Genomic DNA, 22,451 nt, shown 5'->3' on the forward strand with positions numbered 1-22,451 from the left:
CCCTAGGAAGTTACAGAAGGGGGTCTGTTCAGACCTCCTTGGCTCAGCTCTCTACAGCTCAAGGAGACGTGGTCTTGGTGAGACTGCAGGGCTTACTGTGAAAGTGGCTCCTACCTGTAGGTGTAACTTTCTGAGGGCCCACTCACCACACCACGGTCGCCCAGGTCCAAGGCATCCCAGGTGAAGCCCTGAGGCAGGGTGTAGGGCTCCTGGCGGATATTGTCCTTGTCAGGCTCCACGGGGCCATGGGTGTTCACCACTTCGCCTGAAAGAAGAACACAGTTGTGAGCCTCACCCTTTGCCCCCTCAGGGCAGTAAATGGCTCAGCTCAAAACTCAACCAGAGCAAATTCCTCCTGTCCCTAGGAGCCCTCCATCTGAAGAACATTCTGTGCTTGGCAACTGCAAACCATCTTTCCAGCTACCCTTAGCCCCTAACTGAGGGCCAATTCATGGCAAAACCTCAGGACAATCACTGGGATCCAAGGTGGTTCGTGTTTGGGAAATCCATTTAAATCTCCCTTGGGTCACTGAATGACAAACATTTATCTTTAGTAATTTGGCTTCCTGCCTCCTGGTTGGTGTAAAGAGTGCTGTCAGGGCCCTGGCCCAGGCCCATCAATCTGGATGGGTTTGTAAGGAGTCACAACAAGGCTGCTTTTGTGTCAACAGCAACAACAATGTACTGGGCCCATTTCTGAACCAGATGATGGCTTCTAGGCGCCAGGCTCAATTGTGGCCCTGCCAGCCTTGGCTTTCAGCAGTGTGAGCCAGTTAACTGCTCCTGCCAACTCAGGCCCTCAGTGTTTAGAGTCCTGCAAGTGCCTTTGGGCTGAATCACCAAGTCTACACAGTGCTGCCAGGAAGTCACCGTGACACAACATCCCCTCCCTGAGCAGCATAGGCCCCTCCTCTGCAGAAGTGCTCCAAAGACACAGCCCTCATTCCTATCAGAGCTCAATCGGACTCATAAATGCTGAGAGATTCACACTGAATTTTCACCCTTGGGATGATTTCAGTTCCACAATGGGTTCACTCATGTTTACATTGGGAAGAATGCAATGTTTAGTGCACTTTGGAAAACAAGAGTCTTCAAAAAGGACCAACTCAGTAAGTGTTCTTAGCAAAGGCCTCAGTATAGACTAGGCACTCAATTCATGCTTTTACTGACTTATAGACTCCTGATCTAATTTTTTTTTTTTTTTTTGAGACAGAGTCTCATTCTGTCGCCCAGGTTGGAGTGCAGTGGTGCGATCTTGGCTCATTGCAACCTTTACCTCCCTGGTTCAAGAGATTCTCCTGCCTCAGCCTCCCAAGTGGCTGGAATTGCAGGTGCCCGCCACCACGCTGGCTAATTTTGGAGGTTTTCTTTTTTAGTAGAGATGGGGTTTCACCATGTTGGCCAGGCTGGTTTCAAACCCCTGGCCTCAAGTGATCCACCCGCCTCGGCCTCCCAAAGTCCAAACATTTCATTCTAACATGTAACAGGCAGTTCTAGACCTTCCCAGAATGAATCTGTGGGGCAAGGGTGGTGGAAAGAGCTGCATGAGGCCACAGTGCACGACACCACCGCCAGCACTGATCATCTCACCCTCTTCATCAGACACATTACTGAGCACCAACCATGCACCAGTGACTCAGTGACCATGCAGCCCCTAGTGTACAGCAGGAAAAAGGATCAAGTCCCTGTCCTCACAAGACATACCATCTTCTGGGGAAAAGTAAATAAATGAGTCATTATCCACGTGCTGAGGGTCAGGATCTGGAAAGGGCAGGGACACACAGCAGGGAAGCAGCCTGCTCTATTGGTAATCAGGCTTCCCAACAGGTTTGCTTGGGAGAGAGGTCATATTTTTCTTCCCTAGTCAGGAAGCTCATGACCGGGTGAGACGGGGTCTTGCTGTTGCCCAGGCTGGAATGCAGTGGCGTAACCCTGGTTCACTATAGCCTCAACCTCCTAGGCCCAAACGATCCACCCATCTCAGCCTCTCCAGGGGTTGGGACTACAAGCATGTGCCACCACGCCTGGCTAATTTTACTTTTCATAGAGGGGAGATGAGGTCTTACTGTTGCCCAGGCTGGTCTCGAACTCCTAGACTCAAGTGATCCTCCTGCCTTGGCCTCCCAAAATGCTGGGATTATAGCATGAACCACCACACCCAGCCAAAACCCACCATTTGATTATTCATAAAGTAGCTCTTGTGAATTTAAGTCAATCTGCTTCCAACTGACAGCTATGTATATTAAAAAAACACTTTTGAGCCTACAAAGCTGAGGGCCAGACCCTCTAGTCTTATCTAGGTGCTGATTTCCCAACTTGTATTGAATTTATACCTTTTCCTATATACTTTAGAACCTTTTTTCCCCCCCTTAATTATTTCCATGGCCAAGAATACTGATGGTCTTCCCTACTGTACTAAAATAACCTCAAGGCTAAATTTTCTCATTTCGGCTGGCTACTAGGTCCTACACGCAATAGGCACTTCCATTCCCTCACTCCTTCACCAAGTGTTCACTGAATCCTAGAATGTGCCAGTTCTGTGGCAGGGGCTGGCAAATGCAACAGACACCGGACCTCACCATCATGGACACCAAAGAGACAAGCGAGGAGGCACGTCCCACCCGGCATGGCAAGGGCCAGTAAGAATGAAGTACAGGGTGCTACGGGACCTGTGTCTGTGTGTGTCAGGAAAGACCTCTCAGAGGAAATATGTAAAGGCAAGACCTCGAGGATAATTAGGAGTCAGTCAGGCTGCAGGTGGACTACGTGGGGCAGGGTGGGTGTGAAAAAGTAGAGCTACAGGAAACACTGAGAAGGGAGCAGCCACTTTTACTAGACTCCCACTGTGGAGTGCCCTTGATGCCAAGAAGCAGCCCAAGGCTCCTGTGCTGTCCTTGGTCTGGTGCCAGCATCACGGCCTCTGCTTGTCCTGCTCTGTGGGGAGCAGCCTGCCCTCTCCCTTACGACGGCCTTTGAGTACCTCCTGCTGAGCAGGGGTGGAAGGCTGCTCTGCAGAGCACAGCAAGAATGCAGCCAATTCTCTCAAGGCCGACATGAACAAATAAATGACTAAGGATGACACTTTGAACTTGCTTTAAAATAATCTGGAAGTTTAAAGAAAACCCTGAGCTTTCAATGGGTTTCTTTCTGCACACTCTTCCCCCAAAATTCCTTCTGTGACATCAAACATCAAAGACCCCAAACTAAGCAATGCGGTGCAATTGTGAAGGACTTCAGATAAATGAGAATGTCTGAGATGCTTTAATGAAAACATTAAACCAAACAAAAACCAGGGAGAGGGAAAAGAGAGGGGAAGCTTCCCTCTGGGACCCATGGAAACCAGGTGAGTGCACATCCTCCCCTGTGACAGTTACTGTTTAAAACAGAGTGGCCACACTGCATTACACTGACCAAAGACAGAAAAGGATACTGCATCCATTGACATGAGTGGGAAAGGGGTGACTTTAAAAAGAAGAATGACATGATCTGAAGGGGGGGATCAAAAGTTCATCTGAGGGCTCTTACAGTTGTTATACAGACTACAACAGTTCTGCTAAGGCCTTTCATTTTTATTTATTTTTTCATCTTTGAGACAGGGACTCGCTCTGTCACCCAGGCTGGAGGGCAGTGGCACAATCATGGTTCACTCCAGCCTCGACCTCCAGGACTCAAGCGATCCCCCCACCTCAGCCTCCTAAGAAACTGGGACCACAGGCATGTGCTACCATGTCTGGCTAATTTTTTTTGAGACGGAGTCTCGCTCTGTCGCCCAGGCTGGAGTGCAGTGGCCAGATCTCAGCTTCTGCAAGCTCCGCCTCCCGGGTTTATGCCATTCTCCTGCCTTAGCCTCCCAAGTAGCTGGGACTACAGGTGCCCGCCACCTCGCCCGGCTAGTTTTTTGTATTTTTTTTAGTTTCACCATGTTAGCCAGGATGGTCTCGATCTCCTGACCTCGTGATCCACTCGTCTCGGCCTCCCAAAGTGCTGGGATTACAGGCTTGAGCCACCGCGTCCGGTCTGTCTGGCTAATTTTTAAATTTTTCTGTAGAGACGAGGTCTTACCCTGTTGTCCAGGCTGGTCTTGAGCTGCTGGGCTCAAGCAATCCTCCTGCTTTGGCCTCCCAAAGTGCTGGGATTACAGGCATTGAGCCATGACACCCAGCCTAAGAAGGCCTTTCCAAGCTTAAAATAAAAAACCTAGGATAATTTTAAGCTTCTAAAGAATTGCAGGTCTCAGCCAGGTGCAGTGGCTCACACCTGTAATCCCAGCACTTTAGGAGGCTGAGACAGGAGGACAGCTTGAGCCTAAGAGTTTGAGACCAGCCTGGGCAACAGAGTCAAACCCTATCTCCACAAAAAATTTAAAAATTATCCAGGCATGGTGGCAGGCACCTGTAGTCCCAGCTACTCAGGAGGCTAAGGTAGGAGGACTGCTTGAGCCCAGGAGATCAAGGCTGGAGAAAGCCATATCATGCCACTGCACTCCAGCCTGGGCAGCAGAACGAGATCCTGTCTCAAGAAAATAAAAGAGGGCTGGGTACAGTGGCTCATGCCTGTAATCCTAGCACTTTGGGAGGCTGAGGCAGGTGGATCACGAGGTCAGGAGTTCAAGACCAGCCTGGCCAAGATGGTAAAACACCGTATCTACTAAATATACAAAAATTAGCCAGGCGTGGTGGCGGGCGCCTATAATCCCAGCTACTTGGGAGGCTGAGGCAGAGAATAGCTTGAACCCGGAAGGCAGAGGTTGCAGTGAGCCGAGATCGCGCCACTGCACTCCAGCCTGGGTGACAGAGTGAGTGAGACTCTGTCTCAAAAATAAATAAATAAATAAATAAATAAATAAATAAATAAGAGAGACAAAGAGACTCCTAGGTCTCTTTAGTGGAATACCATCTAATTAAAACTCTCCCAAGAAGGTGGGGAGTGCTGTAAAAACACAATGCATGAGATTTATAATCATTAGTCCTCCATTTAAGTGAAAAAAAATTAGGGCAAGAAGCTGTAGGTAACACCACCCCTGAGAAAACTCAGAACTAGGGTGATGCCTCAGCCATGCAGGCTAACATGCCTGCCAAGGTGGCACTTTCTACAGGCTGACACAAAGGAACCTAACTGGGGCTTGACTGACCCTGGACCTCAAAGACAGACTAGTCAGATGCTCAGGGCAACCGCTCTTCCACAGAGTCCCACACCACACACTGCACAGGAGGCAAAACCAGAAGAAATAAACCCAGACCTTGTTCCTCCTTCCTCAAAGTGTCAGGGCCCGTATGAGCAACTGTGTGGTTTTCTCTTGAGCTTTCTGAGAACTAAACTGAAGCACTTTCTACATTTACAGGTGAGAGGAAAACAAAGTATTGCTGGGCTGAAGAGGAACAGAAGCAAATTAATCCCAATCTGCCTCTTTTTTTTTTTTTTTTTCTTTTTTAAATTTATTTTTGAGATGCAGTCTTGCTCTGCTGCCCAGGCTGGAGTGTAGTGGTGTGATCTCAGCTCACTGCATCAACCTCCGTCTCCCCAGGTTCAAGCAATTCTCCAGCCTCAGACTCTCGAGTAGCTGGGATCGCAGGCCCGTGCCACCACGCCCAGCTAGTTTTTGTATTCTTAGTAGAGACAAGGTTTTACCATGTTGGCCAGGCTGGTCTCAAACTCCTGACCTCAGGTGATCCGCCCGCCTCGGCCTCCCAAAGTGCTGGGATTACAGGCATGAGCCACTGCGCCTGGCCTCAATCTGCCTCTTTACCAGGAGACACTATCTGTGAAGAATGTAGCAAGGTTACTCATCTGCAAATTCCTCAGGAAAAATAAAATCAAACCAAAACTCCAAAATGCCATCTGAAAACACAGCAAGATATATGGCAGCCACCACATAACACCTCATCAGGGATTTCATTTGGAGATAAGATGTGTGGCTCTCTACATCGTTCCTGCTCCTCAGCGAGAACCTGGTCACTGGGACCCCACCCTATGGCCCAAAGCCTTGCTGGAGGGCTTAGCCAGTGGGCCTGGGACCTGGCCGATGAGGGCAGCCAAACACACAAGGTGATGGGGGAATCGGCACCCCTCTTGTCCACCCGGGCAGTGCTCTGCTCTCCCTCACCTGTGAGGATGCACCTACTCAGTTTGCTTCTGTTGTGAAGAAGCTTCTGAGAACTGCATCTGCTCTAGAGCAGAGCTTCTCAAACTTTCAAAGTGGACAGAAATCCTCTGGCAGTTCTGATTCTGCAGCTTTGGGGTGGGGGCTCGACAAACTGCATTTCTACTAGCAATTAGGCAATGCCCATCCTGCAGGTCTGCAGGCCTCATGGAGTAGCTGCTCCCAACCTCCGCAGCAGACAAATCGCCTTGGGCACAGCTGCCTTCTTCCCCTCACCAGTCTTTGGCCCTACCCTGCCTGGCCCTGCCCTAACCTCCTCCTCTGCACTGAACACACCAGTCATGTCTCATTGTGTTTCTGGAGAGAAGTAGTAATGTGGACGAGCTGAAAGTCATTTACATTTGGTGTTGGAACATGTTTTTTTTCCAACATACTTACTTTCCCAGTCACAAAGAAAACAGGAACTAGGCCACCAATGGTTCCAGAATCATGATACAACCACTTCAGAAACTTTGTCAGCTGAGTCCTGAAGTTAGCCATCAAGGTTGGCTTGGCTCAGTCTTGGCAGGCACGTCTAACAGGATCCAGTTCCTTCTAAATCCTTTTAGACAATCTGCTTATTCTACCCCTTTAGCAGTTCATTATAGCTTTTTAAGGGGTGTTGATGAAACCTATATATGATATTCCCAGTGTTGAACCATCACTGCCAAGCAAAATCTCAAACCACTTTGCATTTAGTAAGCATGCATTGGCTAGGAGACAAAGGGGAAGAGGCTGGGGACTTTGCCCATTCCAGGAATAAACATGTGCCCAGACAAACAAGACAAACTCTCTATAAACCTAAATGGAAAAAAGACCTCTGGGCAGACATTTCCACTCTTCATGTGCCAACAGTTCTGTTTTTTGGGGGGTTTTTTGGTTTGTTCATTTTTTGAGTTGGGGGTCTCACTCCTGTCATGTAGGCTGGAGTGCGGTGGTGTGATCTCAGCTCACTGCTGCCTTGACTTCCCAGGTTCAAGCAATCTTCCCACCTCAGCCTCCTGAGTAGCTGGGACTACAGGTGCATTTTTTTTTTTTTTTCACTTTTTGTGGAAACAAGGTTCTCACTATGTTGCCCAGGCTAGTCTCGAACTTTTGGGCTCAAACAATCCTCCCACCTCAGTCTCCCAAAGTGCTGAGATTATAGGTGTGAGCCACTGCTGTTGGCAAGAATCATTATTTGTTCTCAATGTGTGCTGCTATAAAATGCTAAGGTCTCTGAATGATAGTCTTTATGCTGCCCTTTTTTTTTTTTTTGAGACGGAGTCTCGCTCTGTCGCCCGGGCTGGAGTGCAATGGCCGGATCTCAGCTCACTGCAACCTCTGCCTCCTGGGTTTACGCCGTTCTCCTGCCTCAGCCTCCTAAGTGACTGGGACTACAGGCGCCCACCACCACGCCCGGCTAATTTTTTGTATTTTTTAGTAGGGACAGGGTTTCACCGTGTTAGCCAGGTTGGTCTCAATCTCCTGACCTCGTGATCCGCCCGTCTCGGCCTCCCAAAGTGCTGGGATTACAGGCTTGAGCCACCGCGCCCGGCCTTTATGCTGCGTTTTTAAAGACCACCCTCTGAAAAACTACCAAGGAATTCTAGGACTCTACTGCCCTCCCTACAATAATTCAGCATGAAACCCTCATGAAGGCACAGCCAAGGCAAATCCATCACCCCGACCTGGCAAAGAAAGCGAGCATATACATACCCAGCTTGGGGACGGGCTGCGTATCCCAGAACTGGTAGCTTCGCTTGCTAGCCTCCTCCATGGTTTTGGCAGGTCCCTGACCCACTGAGAACAGCTCAATGGCCTTCTGTATTTCCTGGATCCTCTCTGCTGGCAAAGAGTTCATCTGGACAAGACAAAGTTGGGGAGAGAAAAGGCGCATTATATTAGTATGACTTTTGATTAATTACGAGTTCAAGAGTTAAGGGGGGCTGGGTGCAGTGGCTCATGCCTGTAATCCTAGCACTTTGGGAGGCCAAGGCAGGTGGATCACTTGAGGTTAGGAGTTCAAGACCCACCCGACCAACATGGTGAAACCCTGTCTCTACTAAAAATACAAAAATTAGCCAGGTATGGTGGTAGGCACCTGTAATCCCAGCGATTTGGGGAGGCTGAGGCAGAAGAATTACTTCAAACTGGTAGGTGGAGGATGCAGTAAGCTGAGATGGTGCCATTGCACTCCAGCCTGGGTGACAAAGCTAGACTCTGTCTCAAAAAAAAAAAAAAAAAGAGTGCTGGGCGCGGTGGTGTAATCCTAGCACTTTGGGAGGCCGAGGGAGGTGGACTGCCTGAGCTCAGTAGTTCAAGACCAGCCTTGGCAACACGGTGAACCCCTGTCTCTACTAAAATACAAAAAATTAGCCAGGCATGGCGGCATGTCCCTGTAATCCCAGCTACTCAGGAGGCTGAGACAGAATTGCTTGAACCTGGGAGGCAGATGTTGCAGTGAGTCAAGATTGCGCCACTGCACTCCAGCCTGGGTGACAGAGCAAGACTCCATCTCAAAAAAAAAAAAAAAAAAAAGAGTTACGAGGTACAACTTAAAGGGGTTTGGTTCCTCTGTCCTAATCCCAGAGGTCATTACAACCGAAGAAAAAGTGGTTGACAATGAGCTGTATGATGGGTGGGTGCTGCCTGCAGGGTTTCTCTCCTTACTAGTCTTATGTTGTTTGAAGGCAAAAGTAATACATGCTCAATATAAATTTCAAATAATGCAGAAATGTGTAAGACACACAGAAAGTAAACATCCAACAATCCCATCCCCCAAATATAATGCTTGTCATCAACAGTCTTCACTTGGGAAGGTGAGAAGAGGCAAATATAATTCCAGACTTTTTTGCATGCAAGTTCCAAATGCACACACACTTTTCAAAAACTAAAAGTGGATCATATAATATTATCGTACAAACTGCTCTTTAAAGCTATGTCTTAGAGACCTCTCCAGGTGAAAACACATGGACCTACCCATTCTACCAACTAAATCTGCTGTATCCACTGTATGTATGGACCACAGTATATTTAGCCAGCCCCCTACTCATGGGCATTTTAGTGATTTTGTTCTTCAGTAATACAACAACGTTGCAGTGAATTTCTTTTCGAGACAGGGTCTCACTCTGTCGCCCAGGCTGGAGTGCAGTGGCACAATGATGGCTCACTGCGGCCTCAACCTCATGGGCTGAAGAGATCCTCCCACTTCAGCTTCTTGAGTAGCTGGGACTATAGGCATGTGCCACCAGGCCCAGATAATTTTTCTGTTTGTTTTTTTGTTGAGATGGGGGTCTCAATATGTTGCCCAGGCTGGCCTCGAACTCCTGGGCTCAAGCAATCTGCCCACCTCAGCCTCCCAAAATGCTGGGATTATAGGCCACCACACCCGGCATAAATTTTCTTATACATCTATTTTTACCCACTGGGATATATATTTCTGTAGGATGAAGTTAAGAAAGAGGCTTGCTGGGTCAAAAGGTATGCACTTTTGAAATTATTTATCATCAATTTGCTCTCTAAAATGAGACTATCAATAATCCAATGAACAGTGTAAGAGAGTAGCTCCAGACCCTCACCGTTATATTTACCAAGCCTCAGTTGAGCGTGGTGGCTCACACCTGTAATCCCAGGACTTTGGGAGGCTGAGGCAGGAGGACTGCTTAAGCCCGGGAGTTCAAGGCCAGTCTGGGCAATATAGTGAGACCGTTGTCCCGATTAAAAAAAAAAAAAAGTTTACCAAGCCTTAATCTATACCAATCTAAGAGAAAAAATTATCGCTTTAATGGTCATTTCTTCCATTATGACTTTAACCATCTTATTCACTGATTAAACATTTTTTTCTTTTTGAACTGCCTATTCAATCATTTTAAACTAATATGTATGTTGCAAATATTTTCCCAGATTGTTGTTTATCTTTTGACTTCTACAAAGTTTTATATTTGTCAATTTCTGTTTTATGGCTTCTGGGTCTTATGTCAGACTTAAGTTAATAAAAATACATACACTTTCTTCTAATACTTTTATTTACTTTTCTATTTTTCACTTAGGTTATAAAGGAAAGCAACAATATAAACTAGTATGTTCATATTGCTTAGTCCTGGGAGGTGGCATTTTAATTTTCTTCCCCTTGCTGTTTATTAAATAAATTATCGGCCATGTATAGTGGCTCACTCCTGTAATCCCAGCAACTTAGGAGGCCATGGCAGCTAGATCTCTTGAGCCTGAGTTAGAGATCAGCCTGGGCAACGTGGGGAGACCCCGTGTCTACAAACAATCAAAAAATGAGCCGGGTGTTGTGGTGTGCACCTGTAGTCCCGGCTACTTGGGAGGCTGAGGTGGGAAGACTGCTTGAGCCCAGGAGGATGAGGCTGCGGTCAGCCATGTTCGTACTGCTGCACTCCAACCTGAACGACAGAGTCTCAAAAATAAACTAAATAAATAAAAAGGGAAGACCCAGGCTGGGCGCGGTGGCTCATGCCTGTAATCCCAGCACTTTGGGAGGCCGAGGCGGGCAGATCAAGAGGTCAGGCGATCGAGACCATCCTGGCTAACACGGTGAAACCCCGTCTCTACTAAAAACACAAAATATTAGCCAGGCATGTTGGCGGGCGCCTGTAGTCCCAGCTACTCAGGAGGCTGAGGCAGGAGAATGGCATGAACCCGGGAGGTGGAGCTCGTAGTGAGCCGAGATCGCACCACTGCACTCCAGCCTGGGCGACAGAGCAAGACTCCGTCTCAAAAAAAAAAAAAAAAAAAAAGGGAAGACCCCCACCTACCTTGTAGGGATGGTGATGGTTGGTTTGGAGCTAATTTAAATGAAGTGCAACATGATATTAAATAATAATGGTATTTTTTTCATAGTGGGTTTTATATTTGAAATAGCAAAAAATTACTTGAAGTCATATCTCAATAAGGTAGTAGATTCAAGTTGAAGCATAACATTTGAGGCAGAAAGCAAAACGTGGGTATACCGGAATGAGAATGGACTTTTACGAGGCTTATAAACTGTTTCAGAGGCAGTTCTTTTTTTTGTTGTTGTTAAAAATTTTATTTATTTATTTATTTATTTATTTGAGATGGAATCTTGCCCTGTTGCCCAGGCTGAAGTGTAATGGTGCAATCTCGGCTCACTGCAACCTCTACCTCCTGGGTTCAAGCGATTCTCCTGCCTCAGCCTCTTGAGTAGCTGGGATTACAGGCACGCGCCACCACGCCTAATTTTTTTTTTTTGTATCTTTAGTAGAGATGGGGTTTCACCACGTTGGCCAGGCTGGTCTCAAACTCCTGACCTCGTGATCCACCCACCCTGGCCTCCCAACGTGCTGGGATTACAGGTGTGAGCCACCGTGACTGGCCACTTAATTTTTATTTTCTGAGGCAGAGTCCCACTGTGTTGCCCAGGCTGGAGTGCAGTGGCATGATCTCAGCTCACTGCAACCTCCGCCTCCTGGGTTCAAGCGATTCTCCTGCCTCAGCCTCCCAAGTAGCTGGTATTATAGGCGCCTGCCACCACGCCCAGCTAATTTTTTGTATTTTTAGTAAAGATGGGGTTTCACCATGTTGGCCAGGCTGGTCTTGAACTCCTGACCTCAGGTGATCCACCCGCCTTGGCCTCCCAAAGTGCTGGGATTACAGGCATGAGCCACCGTGCCTGGTCTCAGAGACAGTTTTAAAAGGTGAATTATGAATATGTTTGAGTTGTCCCCTTGCCCCTGTCAGCTACTTTGAGGAAGACAAGACTTACCTGAAATTGTTTTATTTTGTAATGATGTTTTATTTAAGAAACAAAACGATCCTTACCCATATCTCTGGGTTTCATGCCAGTGCATCACTCTCGGGTTGTAAGCCTTAGGCCAGTGGTTCTCATGGAGTAGAACTCAGAAAGACTCTGTGGGACTCATGGTTTTCATTATAAGGGCTATGGCATTAAGAGAATGTTTGCAAATATATAAAGGTCTTAAGAAGAGGTCTCTGGCTGAATGCAGTGGCTCATGCTTGTAATCCCAGCACTCTGGGAGGCTGAGGCAGGAGGACTGCTTGAGCCCAGGAGTTCAAGACCCAGCTTGGGTAACACAGTGAGACTCCATCTCTACAAAAAATTAAAAAAAAAAAATTGGACAGGTGTGGTGGCATGCACCTGCAGTTCCAGCTACTTGGGAGGCTGAGGTGGGAGGATCACTTGAGCCCAGGAGTGGAGGCTGTAGTGAGCTATAATCATGCTCTGCACTCTAGCTTGGGCAACAGAGTAAGACCCTGTCTCAAAAAGAAAGGGGGGCCTTTCATTGTCAGAGCGGTGGGGACTTAAGACAGAGAACCACTGCTCTAGGCACCAGGAGCTGTCACACGTAGCTCCCCGGGGCACTGGCACAGCAGCACATGCAGTATGCACCTGTCCATTCTGATGGGCACCATGCTTGGGAGTCAGTGTCTGACTTGCCGTGTCTTTTAGGGTACTGAGAGCAGTTTCGTCACCTAGGTCTAGGGCAGCAGAGGACAGCAGTGGGATCCAACTCTTCCATCTTGAAGTAATACCAGTGGAGAATGTCAATCCAAGTTGTTCCTATACATTCACCTCAAAACTCTCTCATGTGAAAAAGTGACTCAGTCACAAAAAACAGAGCCTCCTTGTTACCTTTACAGGCTGATCCTGGGTTGAATCTGTCTCACTGCCTTTTTCTTTCTTCTTTTTTTGTTTCTTTTTCTTCTTTTTGGCTCCAGTGTCATTGGCTGGACTCAAACCACTGCAACAAAAAGTAAATACTGATGCAGGATTTAAAAAAAAAAATCTGTTTTGTGCTACCCATGACAAAGAGCTTTCTGTGGAGTCAGACCTTCCTTAATCAAGCCTTTGGCTTCAGAAGCAGGCTGAAGAACCCAGGTCCAGAAAGGGCATTTGGAGGACGCCAGCACTCCTCCTGACTCGCGCCCCCTCAGCTTTCAGGGAGGGAGTGCAGGGCAAGGGATGTCCTATTTGTGTGAAAGGGCCTTTTCCGTTCTTGCTTTTATGTTGCTTATTTTCTTTAGATTGCCAGGGTAATGGCACCAAACGCAAATGATAATTGTTAACAAGGCATTCATACCACAATACTTCCTTGAACTCTGAATGTAAAAGGATGACAGCCAAAAGGCAGTGGTGGGCTTTCTGGAATGCGTTGCCCTTCCTTCCTCCACCTCCCAAATGTATTAGGTTTCATGATTTTCCCCAGTTGGATCTGGAGCACACAGTATGAAAAGGGAGCACTCTGGGAGGCTGAGACGGGCGGATCACGAGGTCAGGAGATTGAGACCATCCTGGCTAACACGGTGAAACCCCATCTCTACTAAAAAAAAACACAAAAAACTAGCTGGGCGAGGTGGCGGGCGCCTGTAGTCCCAGCTACTCGGGAGGCTGAGGCAGGAGAATGGCGTAAACCTGGGAGGTGGAGCTTGCAGTGAGCTGAGATCCGGCCACTGCACTCCAGCGTGGGCGACAGAGCGAGACTCCGTCTCAAAAAAAAAAGAAAAAGAAAAAGAAAAAGAAAAAGCAAAGGAAAAAGAAAAAAGAAAAGTCAAAATTAGGAGTCCAACCTGAGTACAGTGAATCCTAATCTGTAGGATCAGCTAAATGCAGGGATAATTTTAACTGTATATTCTAGATAACCAATTCTCAAAGAATTGAAAGGTCTGGCATGGTGGGTTATGCCCACAATCCCAACACTTTGGGAGGTCGAGGCAGGCAGATCACTTGAGCTCAGGAGTCTGAGACCAGCCTGGGCAACATGGTGAAACCCCATCTCTACCACAAATCCAAAAATTAGCCAGGTGTGGTGGTGCACACCTGTAGTCCCAACTACTTGGGAGGCTGAGTTGAGAGGGTGGCTTGAAGCCTGGGAGAAGGAGGCTGCAGTGAGCCAAAATCACACAACTATGCTCCAGCCTGGGCAATAGAGCCAGACACTGTCTCAAAAAAAAAAAAAAACCAAAAAACAAAAACAAAAAAAAACCACCCAAAACCCCAAGAATTAAAACAACATAAAATACATTTTTCCATTAACATTATGGTAAATACCATTTATAATTCAGAAAGACTTCAGAGTCTCAAAATGCCTGGGAGTTATTATAAATATTACTCTCATCTCACAGAGAGATACTGTATATATGCATATATACAGGGAGACAGTGATCTGAAATCACATGCTGCCATTTCCCATCATAGAACGTCTTCAGATTCTCCTATCTCTTCCTGTTCCTGGGAGAAAGGCTCACATCCAGACTTCATGACCTTACCCCTGGAGTTACCTCCAGCCTTTTCTGGATCTCTCTGCCTTCACAATCGTTCTGTATCACCTGAACTCTATATAGCTGTGGGACTTACCTCTGTGAAAACGGCTTTCCATGTGTCTCTCTCATGCTTGAAATCCTAGAGTGACGGCAGCTTCTTAACTTGGAAGGTGTCAAGCCCAATTTTTCCCTAGGCCCATCACCCTCAGTTCCCACTTAGGCTGTCCACCCTTGCCTCCCACAGCTTCCATCTGGCCAGGCCTCTCAATGTCCCTGATGCAAAAAGACTGTGACAGGGAGAGATCCAGTTAAGTCTGGAGGTTCCTTTAGTCCAAGCATAAGGTAATGAAGTCTAGATACAAGTGCACCTACTTGGTATGATATTAATGAGACCCAGAAGGCATTAACATAGAAGGAAGACTGAGAACATTCAAAGGGGAAATAACGTAACTTCCTTAAAACCAGATGCTCAGCAAAACCCCCAAAGCCATGGCAAAGAACAGAAACCATAGAGTCATTTATGGCCTAAAGATAACTTCTTCTTAATAACTCAATTTTGTTATCGCACACAGGACCATCTGCAGCCTAGGACAACTCTGTGGTTTTCCTACTCCAGATATTTTCACATCAGTCTCAGGATTATGTGCAGTATTATAAGATTTAAAAACTTGGCCAGGCGCGGTGGCTCACGCCTGTAATCCCAGCACTTTGGGAGGCTGAGGTGGGTAGATCACCCGAGGTCGGGAGTTCAAGACCAGCCTGACCAACATGGAGAAACCCCGTCTCTACTAAAAACACAAAAATTAGCCAGGCGTGGTGGTGCATGCCTGTAATCCCAGCTACTCGAGAGGCTGAGGCAAGAGAATCGCTTGAACCCGGGAGGCAGAGGTTGCGGTGAGCTGAGATCACGCCATTGCACTCCAGCCTGGGCAAAAAGAGCGAAACTTCATCTCAAAAAAAAAAAAAAACAGATTTAAAAACTTGCTCATAGGCCAGGTGCGGTGGCTCACGCCTGTAATCCCAGCGCTTTGGGAGGCCGAGGCAGGCAGATCACCTAAGATCAGGAGTTTGAGACCAGCCTGACCAACACGGAGAAATCCCATCTCTACCAAAAATATAAAATTAGCCAGGCGTGGTGGCACATGCCTGTAATCCCTGCTACTCGGGAGGCTGTGGCAGGAGAATCGTTTGTACCTGGGAGGTAGAGGTTGTGGTGAGCCAAGATTGCACCACTGCACTCCAGCCTGGGCAACAAGAGAAAAACTCTGTTTCAAAAAAACAAACAAACAAACAAAAAAACCCTGCCTGACATTAGGAGACAAAGCAGTGTACCACTGTTGGATACAATTTATAATATAAATTCTTATTCATATCAGCTTATGGAACAAATTATCTGGTCCCAGCATATGAATTACCATACGAGTAACTTTTTATAATTCTACAAAAGAAAGAATCAAAAAGGTAAGGTGAAGAACTGCTGTAGATTAACCAACTGGATACTTACTAAACATTAATTTCACACAGGGAAAATAGAAGAAATTACTTCTTTCAACTTTAAAAGTCTTTACAAATATGCAAAATCACTGTAAAAACTACCTTCCTGCCTTTGTTCTTGCTATTGTGTGGAGATACTTCCATGTAGCTATCACCTCATGAATCCAATTTTTGTGTACGGATCTTGGGCTGAACTCTTGTTCTGCTTTATGCATTGCCAATACAAATGTCTAGAAATCTCCAAGACTGAAAATAAAATCAGAGAGCAAATTTCATTTTCCTTATATTGGCTTGAATTTGTACACGCAGCCAGTCACTAAGCAACAATCCTGTTTCAACTTGTATATCAAGTACATGGCTAACAGAGGGAAGTCTTGTTGTTGTTGTTGTTGTTTTGAGACACAGTTTCACTCTTGTTGCCCAGGCTGGAGTGCAATGGCACAATCTCAGCTCATTACAGCTTCCGCCTCCCAGGTTCAAGGGATTCTCCTGCCGCAGCCTACCAAGTAGTTGGGATTACAAGCATGTGCCACCACGCCCAGCTAATTTTTGTATTTTTAGTAGAGACGGGGTTTCACCATGTTGGTCAGTCTGGTCTCAAAGTCCTGACCTCAGGTGATTCACCCGCCTCAGTCTCCCAAAGTGCTGGGATTACAGGCGTGAGCCACTGCTTCTAGCTGCATTTTTTTTTCCTTTAATGAGTCATTTTCACTGAGCTACCAAGTATTGAGCCCCATCCATGAAGACACACTATGAGTTCACATAGTCTTACAGTCAACACCCCCAAACAGAGGACAACCAATTCAGCAAAACCAGAATTGCAAGGAGTCTGCTACAGTTAGCTTTCATGGTAATTATAATAATTTTAATTATTCATAGGAAACCAAGCTCAGAGGCCTTGAAAGTAGGACTTCAAAAAGCATCCTAGCAAGCCAATGCCATTTCACAGAAGAATGGCCTCAATTTGGACTAAGGGAAAACAAAACTAGAGGACCCCACAGAAGCCAGGCTAATCCTTCTCCAGGAATCTGGCATCATTTTTTGTTTGTTTGTTGATTCATGTTTTTTGTTTTTGAGATGGAGGCTCGCCTTGTCACCCAGGCTGGAGTGCAACAGCACAATCTTAGCTCACTGCGGCCTCCTCATCGCAGGTTCCAACGATTCTTCTGCCTCAGCCTTCTGGGTAACTGGGATTACAGGCACACAACACCACGCCTGGCTAATTTTTGTATTTTTAGTAGAGATGGAGTTTCACCGTGTTGGTCAGGCTGGTCTTGAACTTCTGACCTCAGGTGATCTGCCCACCTCGGCCTCCCAAAGTGCTAAGATTAGATTACAGGCTGTGAGTGCCATGCCTGGCCTTTTTTTTTTTTTTTTTTTTGAGACAGAGTCTTGCTCTGTTGCCAGATTGGAGTGCAGTGGCGTGTTCTCAGCTAACTGCAACCTCTGCCTCCTGGGTTCAGTGACTCTCCTGCCTCAGCCTTCCGAGTAGCTGGGACTACAGGCACGCACCACAATGCCCGGCTAATTTTTTGTACTTTTAGTAGAGACAAAGTTTCACCATGTTGGCCAGGCTGGTCTCGAACTCCTGACCTCATGATCTGCCAGCCTTGGCCTCCCAAAGTGCAGGGATTACAGGCGTGAGCCACTGCGCCCGGCCATTTTTATTTTTTTTAAAGACTGAGTCTCGCTCTGTTGCCCAGGCTGTTGTGCAGTGGTGTGATCTCGGCTCACTGCAACCTCCACCTCCCAGGTTCAAGCAATTCTCACACCTCGGCCTCCTTAGTAGCTGCAATTACAGGCACCCACCATCAGGCCCAGCTAATTTTTGTATTTTTAGTAGAGACAGGGTTTCACCATGTTGGCCAGTCTGGTCTTGGACTCCTGACCTCAAGTGATCCACCCACCTCAGCCTCCCAACATGCTGGGATTACAGGCATGAGCCACTGCACCTGCCTGTTTGTTCATTTTTGAGACAGGGTCTTGCTTTGTCACCCAGGCTGGAGTGCAGTGGCACGATCATGGCTCACTGCGGCCTCCAACTCCTGCCTCCAACTCCTGGGCTCAAGCAATCCTCCTGCTTCAGCATCCTGAGTAATTCCGACTACAGGCCTGCATCACCATGCCTGGCTACTTTTAGGCTGGGCTCGAACTCCTGGGCTCAAGCAATCCTCCTGCCTTGGCGTCCCAAAGTGCTGGGATTACAGGCATGAGCCACCGTGTCTGGCTGGCATCCTTTTTAAAGAGATTTGAAGTCCACAACCACTGGGTAGGAATCCTAGGACATGCTACGATTCAGCACACTGAAACAGAACTCTCTCAGAGATCTAAGCTTCACTCACCTTAATTCAAACTGAGATTGGCCAGAACCAGAATCTTAGAACATAGCAAATCAAAGTCCAACTTGTTTCACTTGGTTCCAAAACAAGAGTAGAGAATTAAGTCAAGTTTGCCTTGGTGCAGTGACAGAAGTGCCTCCTCCTCAAGAAGGGAGATGGCAGTTCATAGAAAAATTATGCGACTTATATTCTAAAGTCGATCAATTCATCAATGACCAACCCAGCAAATACAGGGTGAATTAGAATAAAAGGTCCAGGAACAGAGCAGAAAAGCAATCAAGAAATGTCATCTTTTAATGAAGGCCAAAATATTCCAAGTTCAAAGATGTAAGACATCCTAAGGACGCTCTTGTATAAATTCAGACCTTCGGGAGGAGATGGAAAACGAACTTCAGTACTTATTTCTAGAAATAGAACGCAGTGCTGGGTATGTGAGCGGGTGGGAGGTAAGGGCAAGCTGGCAGATGAATGGCAAGAGAAGAGGAACTTCCAGACAACACGAGCAGCGAAAGTCCATATGTAGGGCCTCCTCTCAGTCTTACTGGATGATGCAATCCGCTCAAAACTGCATGCCTGGGAAGAAAAAGCTCTATCACAGGGGAGGGGAAGCTGAGCCTCCAACACTGGAATCTCAGAACCATCTGGCTTAACTTGTTGTTTATAGATGAGGAAACCAAAGCCCAGAAATGTGAGGCAAATTGGTTATCAACTAACCAACTAGCATCTAGGGAGGAGCCATCAATCTCTAAAGACTTGGGGCCATTTCCCCTCAAAGGCTATGGCTTCATTCCCTATAAGAACTGACTTGAGAATCCTCCAAAGCCAAGAGAATATTGTTTCCTCACACTAGGCTACAGAACACAGCTTTGGTGTTTGAGAGGAGTAAGCATTAGAAGTAATGAGGAAAGTGAGCCATGTTTTATCCAGAAAGTTCTGACTACTCTAGTTCTCTGATGTCTGCCTGTTTTAAAACTATAATCTCCTAAAACACTTTTACATATAATACTATATTGCTTTCTTGGCTTCCCAATGACGTTAAAAATTTCCTAAGAACAAGGACTACATCTTTTTTATTTTTGAGACAGAGTCTTGCTCTGTTGCCCAGGCTGGCGTGCAGTGGTGTGATCTTGGCTCACTGCAATCTCCGCCTCCTGGGTTCAAGTGATTCTCTTCCTCAGCCTCCTGAGAAGCTGGGATTTCAGGCATGTGCTACCATGCCCGGCTAATTTTTGTATTTTTAGCAGAGACAGAGTTTCACCACGTTGGCCAGGCTGGTCTCGAACTCCTGGCCTCAAGTGATCTGCCTCAGCCTCCTACAACGCTGGGATTACAGGCGTGAGTCACTGCACCCGGCCAGACTACATCTTATACAGCTGTTTCCAACAGCACCTCTAGTTGTGCTGAGCACACAGTTAACAGTTCAACAGTTATATGCCTGACTGATGCTTTACAGGCATAATAGACTAAAATAAGACCTTGAAAAGCTAGAGCCCAAAAGAGGGTCAGCAAAACATCTTTAGTACTGTTTGCACAGGACAGCTGTGTTAATATTCCATGAGAGCAATGGAAATGCTGTGCTCTTGAGCTACTAATTGAGATTTTAAATTCTCAACTTTCTGTTTTTTAATTTTAAAAAAATAGGCCAGGCGCAGTGGCTCACACCTGTAATCCCTGCACTTTTCGAGGCCAAAGTGGGTGGATCACCTGAGGTCAGGAGTTTGGGACCAGTCTGGCCAACATGGTGAAACCCCATCTCTACCAAAAAAAAATAGAAACATTAGCCAGGTGTGGTGGTGCACACCTGTAATCCCAGCTACTTGGGAGGCTGAGGCAGGAGAATCACTTGAACCTGGGAGGGGGAGGTTGCAGTGAGCTAAGATCACACCACTGCACTCAGCCCGAGTGAGACTCCATCTCAAATAAAAATATAATGAATTTTTTTTTTTTTTTGACAGGTTCTTGCTCTGTCACCCAGGCTGGAGTGCAGTAGCACAATCGTGGCTCACTGCAGCCTCAACCTCCCAGGTTCAAGCGATCGTCTCACCTCAGCCTCCTGAGTAGCTGGGACTACGGGCGTACACCACCATACTTGGCTAATTTTTATACGTTTTGTAGAGACAGGGTTTCACTATGTTGCCCAGGCTGGTCTTGAATTCCTGGGCTCAAGCTATCCACCTGCCTCAGCTTCCCAAAATGCTGGGATTACAGATGTGAGCTACCATGTCTAGCCCTAATTTTCTTATTCATTGTCTTCTCTCTTCTTAGGCTCTGTCCTACTCCTTGAAAAGTTAAAACAGGTCCAGCCAGGTGTGGTGGCGTGAATTTGTAGTCCCAGGTACTCAGGAAGCTGAGGCGGGAGGATCTCTTGAGCCCAGGAGTCTGATGACGTAGCAGTGCACCACGACCACACTTGTGAACAGCCACTGTACTCCACCCTGGGTGACAAAGTGAGACCCCATCTCTAATAAGTAAATAAAACACAAACAAAAAAGCTCCACTCTAACTATTTCTAATGGTTTCAATGTCTTAAACACAGACCACAGGTTTACAACATAAGAAAAAAAAAGTTTGGGAAATAAAATTCACAAATTTGGCCACTTCTTTTTTTTTTTTTCACTGTAGCTCTCAGATCTCATGGCCACTTGTTTTTTACTTGTATTTTTTAAATGCTAGTCAAGTGAAGCAGGGGGAGTGGAAAAGGAACAAAGAAATCTATAACTGGTTATGACAAATTAGTCGTAGACACCACTGCACTTGGACCAATCGCCACGTGTTTTCTACCTCTGAAAAAAAAAGACAGGAGTTGGAGACCAGCCTGTGCAATATAGTGAGACCTTGTCTCTATATACAGAGACCAAAAAATTAGCCTGTAGTCCCGGTCACCTGGGAGGTTGACGTAGGAGGACTGCACCACGGCACTACGACCGGGGTGACAGAGTGAAACCTTGTCTCAAAAAAAAAAAAAGTGAATTTTTTTGGGCTGAAATACAAATTTTCCAGAGAAACTTGTTAAAATAAACCCTAACCTCTAATATCCTTTTGATTCTACTTTTAGACATCAGGAAATCCTTTTGCAAATCAATTAACTCTTGAAGTATGGTAAGTTCACTAGTAATCCTATTAGTACTCAGAAAGCCCAAAGAGAGGTGAAAGAAATGGCAAAGATGCCCAGAAGGAAACGACATGGCATGAATCAGTATCAGCTGTCTAGTCCCTGTACTTCTGCCCCCGACTCTGCACATTCCCACCAATTAGTCATATCAAAAACTGCGTGTGAATCCCAAATGATGGGAAAAATAAAAACACTTTAGTACTGCCATCAAGGTACCCTGGGGCTGGGCACAGTGGCTCATGCCTGTAATCCCAGCACTTTGGGAGGCCAAGGCGGGTGGATCACCTAAGGTCTGGAGCTCAAGACAAGCCTGGCCAACATAGCGAAACCCCGTCTCTACTAAAAAATACAAAAATTAGCTGGGCATGGTGGCGGGTGCCTGTAATCCCAGCTACTTGGGAGGCTGAGGCGGGAGAATCGTTTGAACCCAGGAGGCAGAGGTTGCAGTGAGCCGAGATCACGCCACCACACTCCAGCCTGAGTGACAGAGTGAGACTCCATCTCACACACACACACAAAAAGGTACCCTGGGAGGTCTGTGAAAAGAACAGCAGGTTATAAGAAGGGATCACAAAAGACCACTTTCGCTGCCACCCTCGGCCTTCCCTGGGATAGTAAGCCAGAGTACTGAGGGTGAACGAGCTAATTCTTATCATGCATGATAACTGCTTTTCAGAGGTCACAAAAACTCTGCTACACTAAACTGCTTAAAACTGGAATGAGACAAATGTGTAAATTCCACATTGAGTCTGTTTGGCAAGTTAAGACTTTGACTTTGCAACTCCAAGGTAAAATCAAATGCTGTTCAGAGACCATTATCAAGAATGTTTTGAGCAGTGGCTCAATGCTGGCAGAAATCTCACCCACTAGAATGACTTCTTTTTTTTTTTTTTGAGACGGCGTCTCACTTTGTTGCCCAGGCTGGAGTGCAGTGGCGCGATTAGAATGACTTCTGAAAAAAATATTTGTCTATCATGGAGAGACAAACTGGTTCCCAAGTTTGGGAACATCCATAGGCTGTTAAATGGATCCAAAGATAGGATTCACACTGCTGCAGATTCAAGATGCAGAAGTTAATTCAGCAGGGGAAAGAAATCTAGCAAGTTTAGAATGGATCCTCTGA

General features: G+C 46.6%; 1 protein-coding gene across 1 annotated transcript in view; it reads right to left on the minus strand.

The window, feature by feature from the left end:
* Nucleotides 1-22,451, minus strand: part of NMT1 (N-myristoyltransferase 1) — a 44,056-nt gene that overhangs the window by 12,060 nt on the left and 9,545 nt on the right. The window contains exons 2-4 of the mRNA XM_008012364.3: nt 12,756-12,864; nt 7,838-7,982; nt 147-265 (exon numbers count right to left, since the gene is read on the minus strand). Of these exons, the coding sequence (XP_008010555.2) occupies nt 147-265; nt 7,838-7,982; nt 12,756-12,864 (373 nt within the window). The remainder of the gene's footprint in view (nt 1-146; nt 266-7,837; nt 7,983-12,755; nt 12,865-22,451) is intronic.

The sequence above is a fragment of the Chlorocebus sabaeus genome, chromosome 16 (genome assembly GCF_047675955.1).
Source record: "Chlorocebus sabaeus isolate Y175 chromosome 16, mChlSab1.0.hap1, whole genome shotgun sequence".
NCBI lineage: Eukaryota > Metazoa > Chordata > Mammalia > Primates > Cercopithecidae > Chlorocebus > Chlorocebus sabaeus.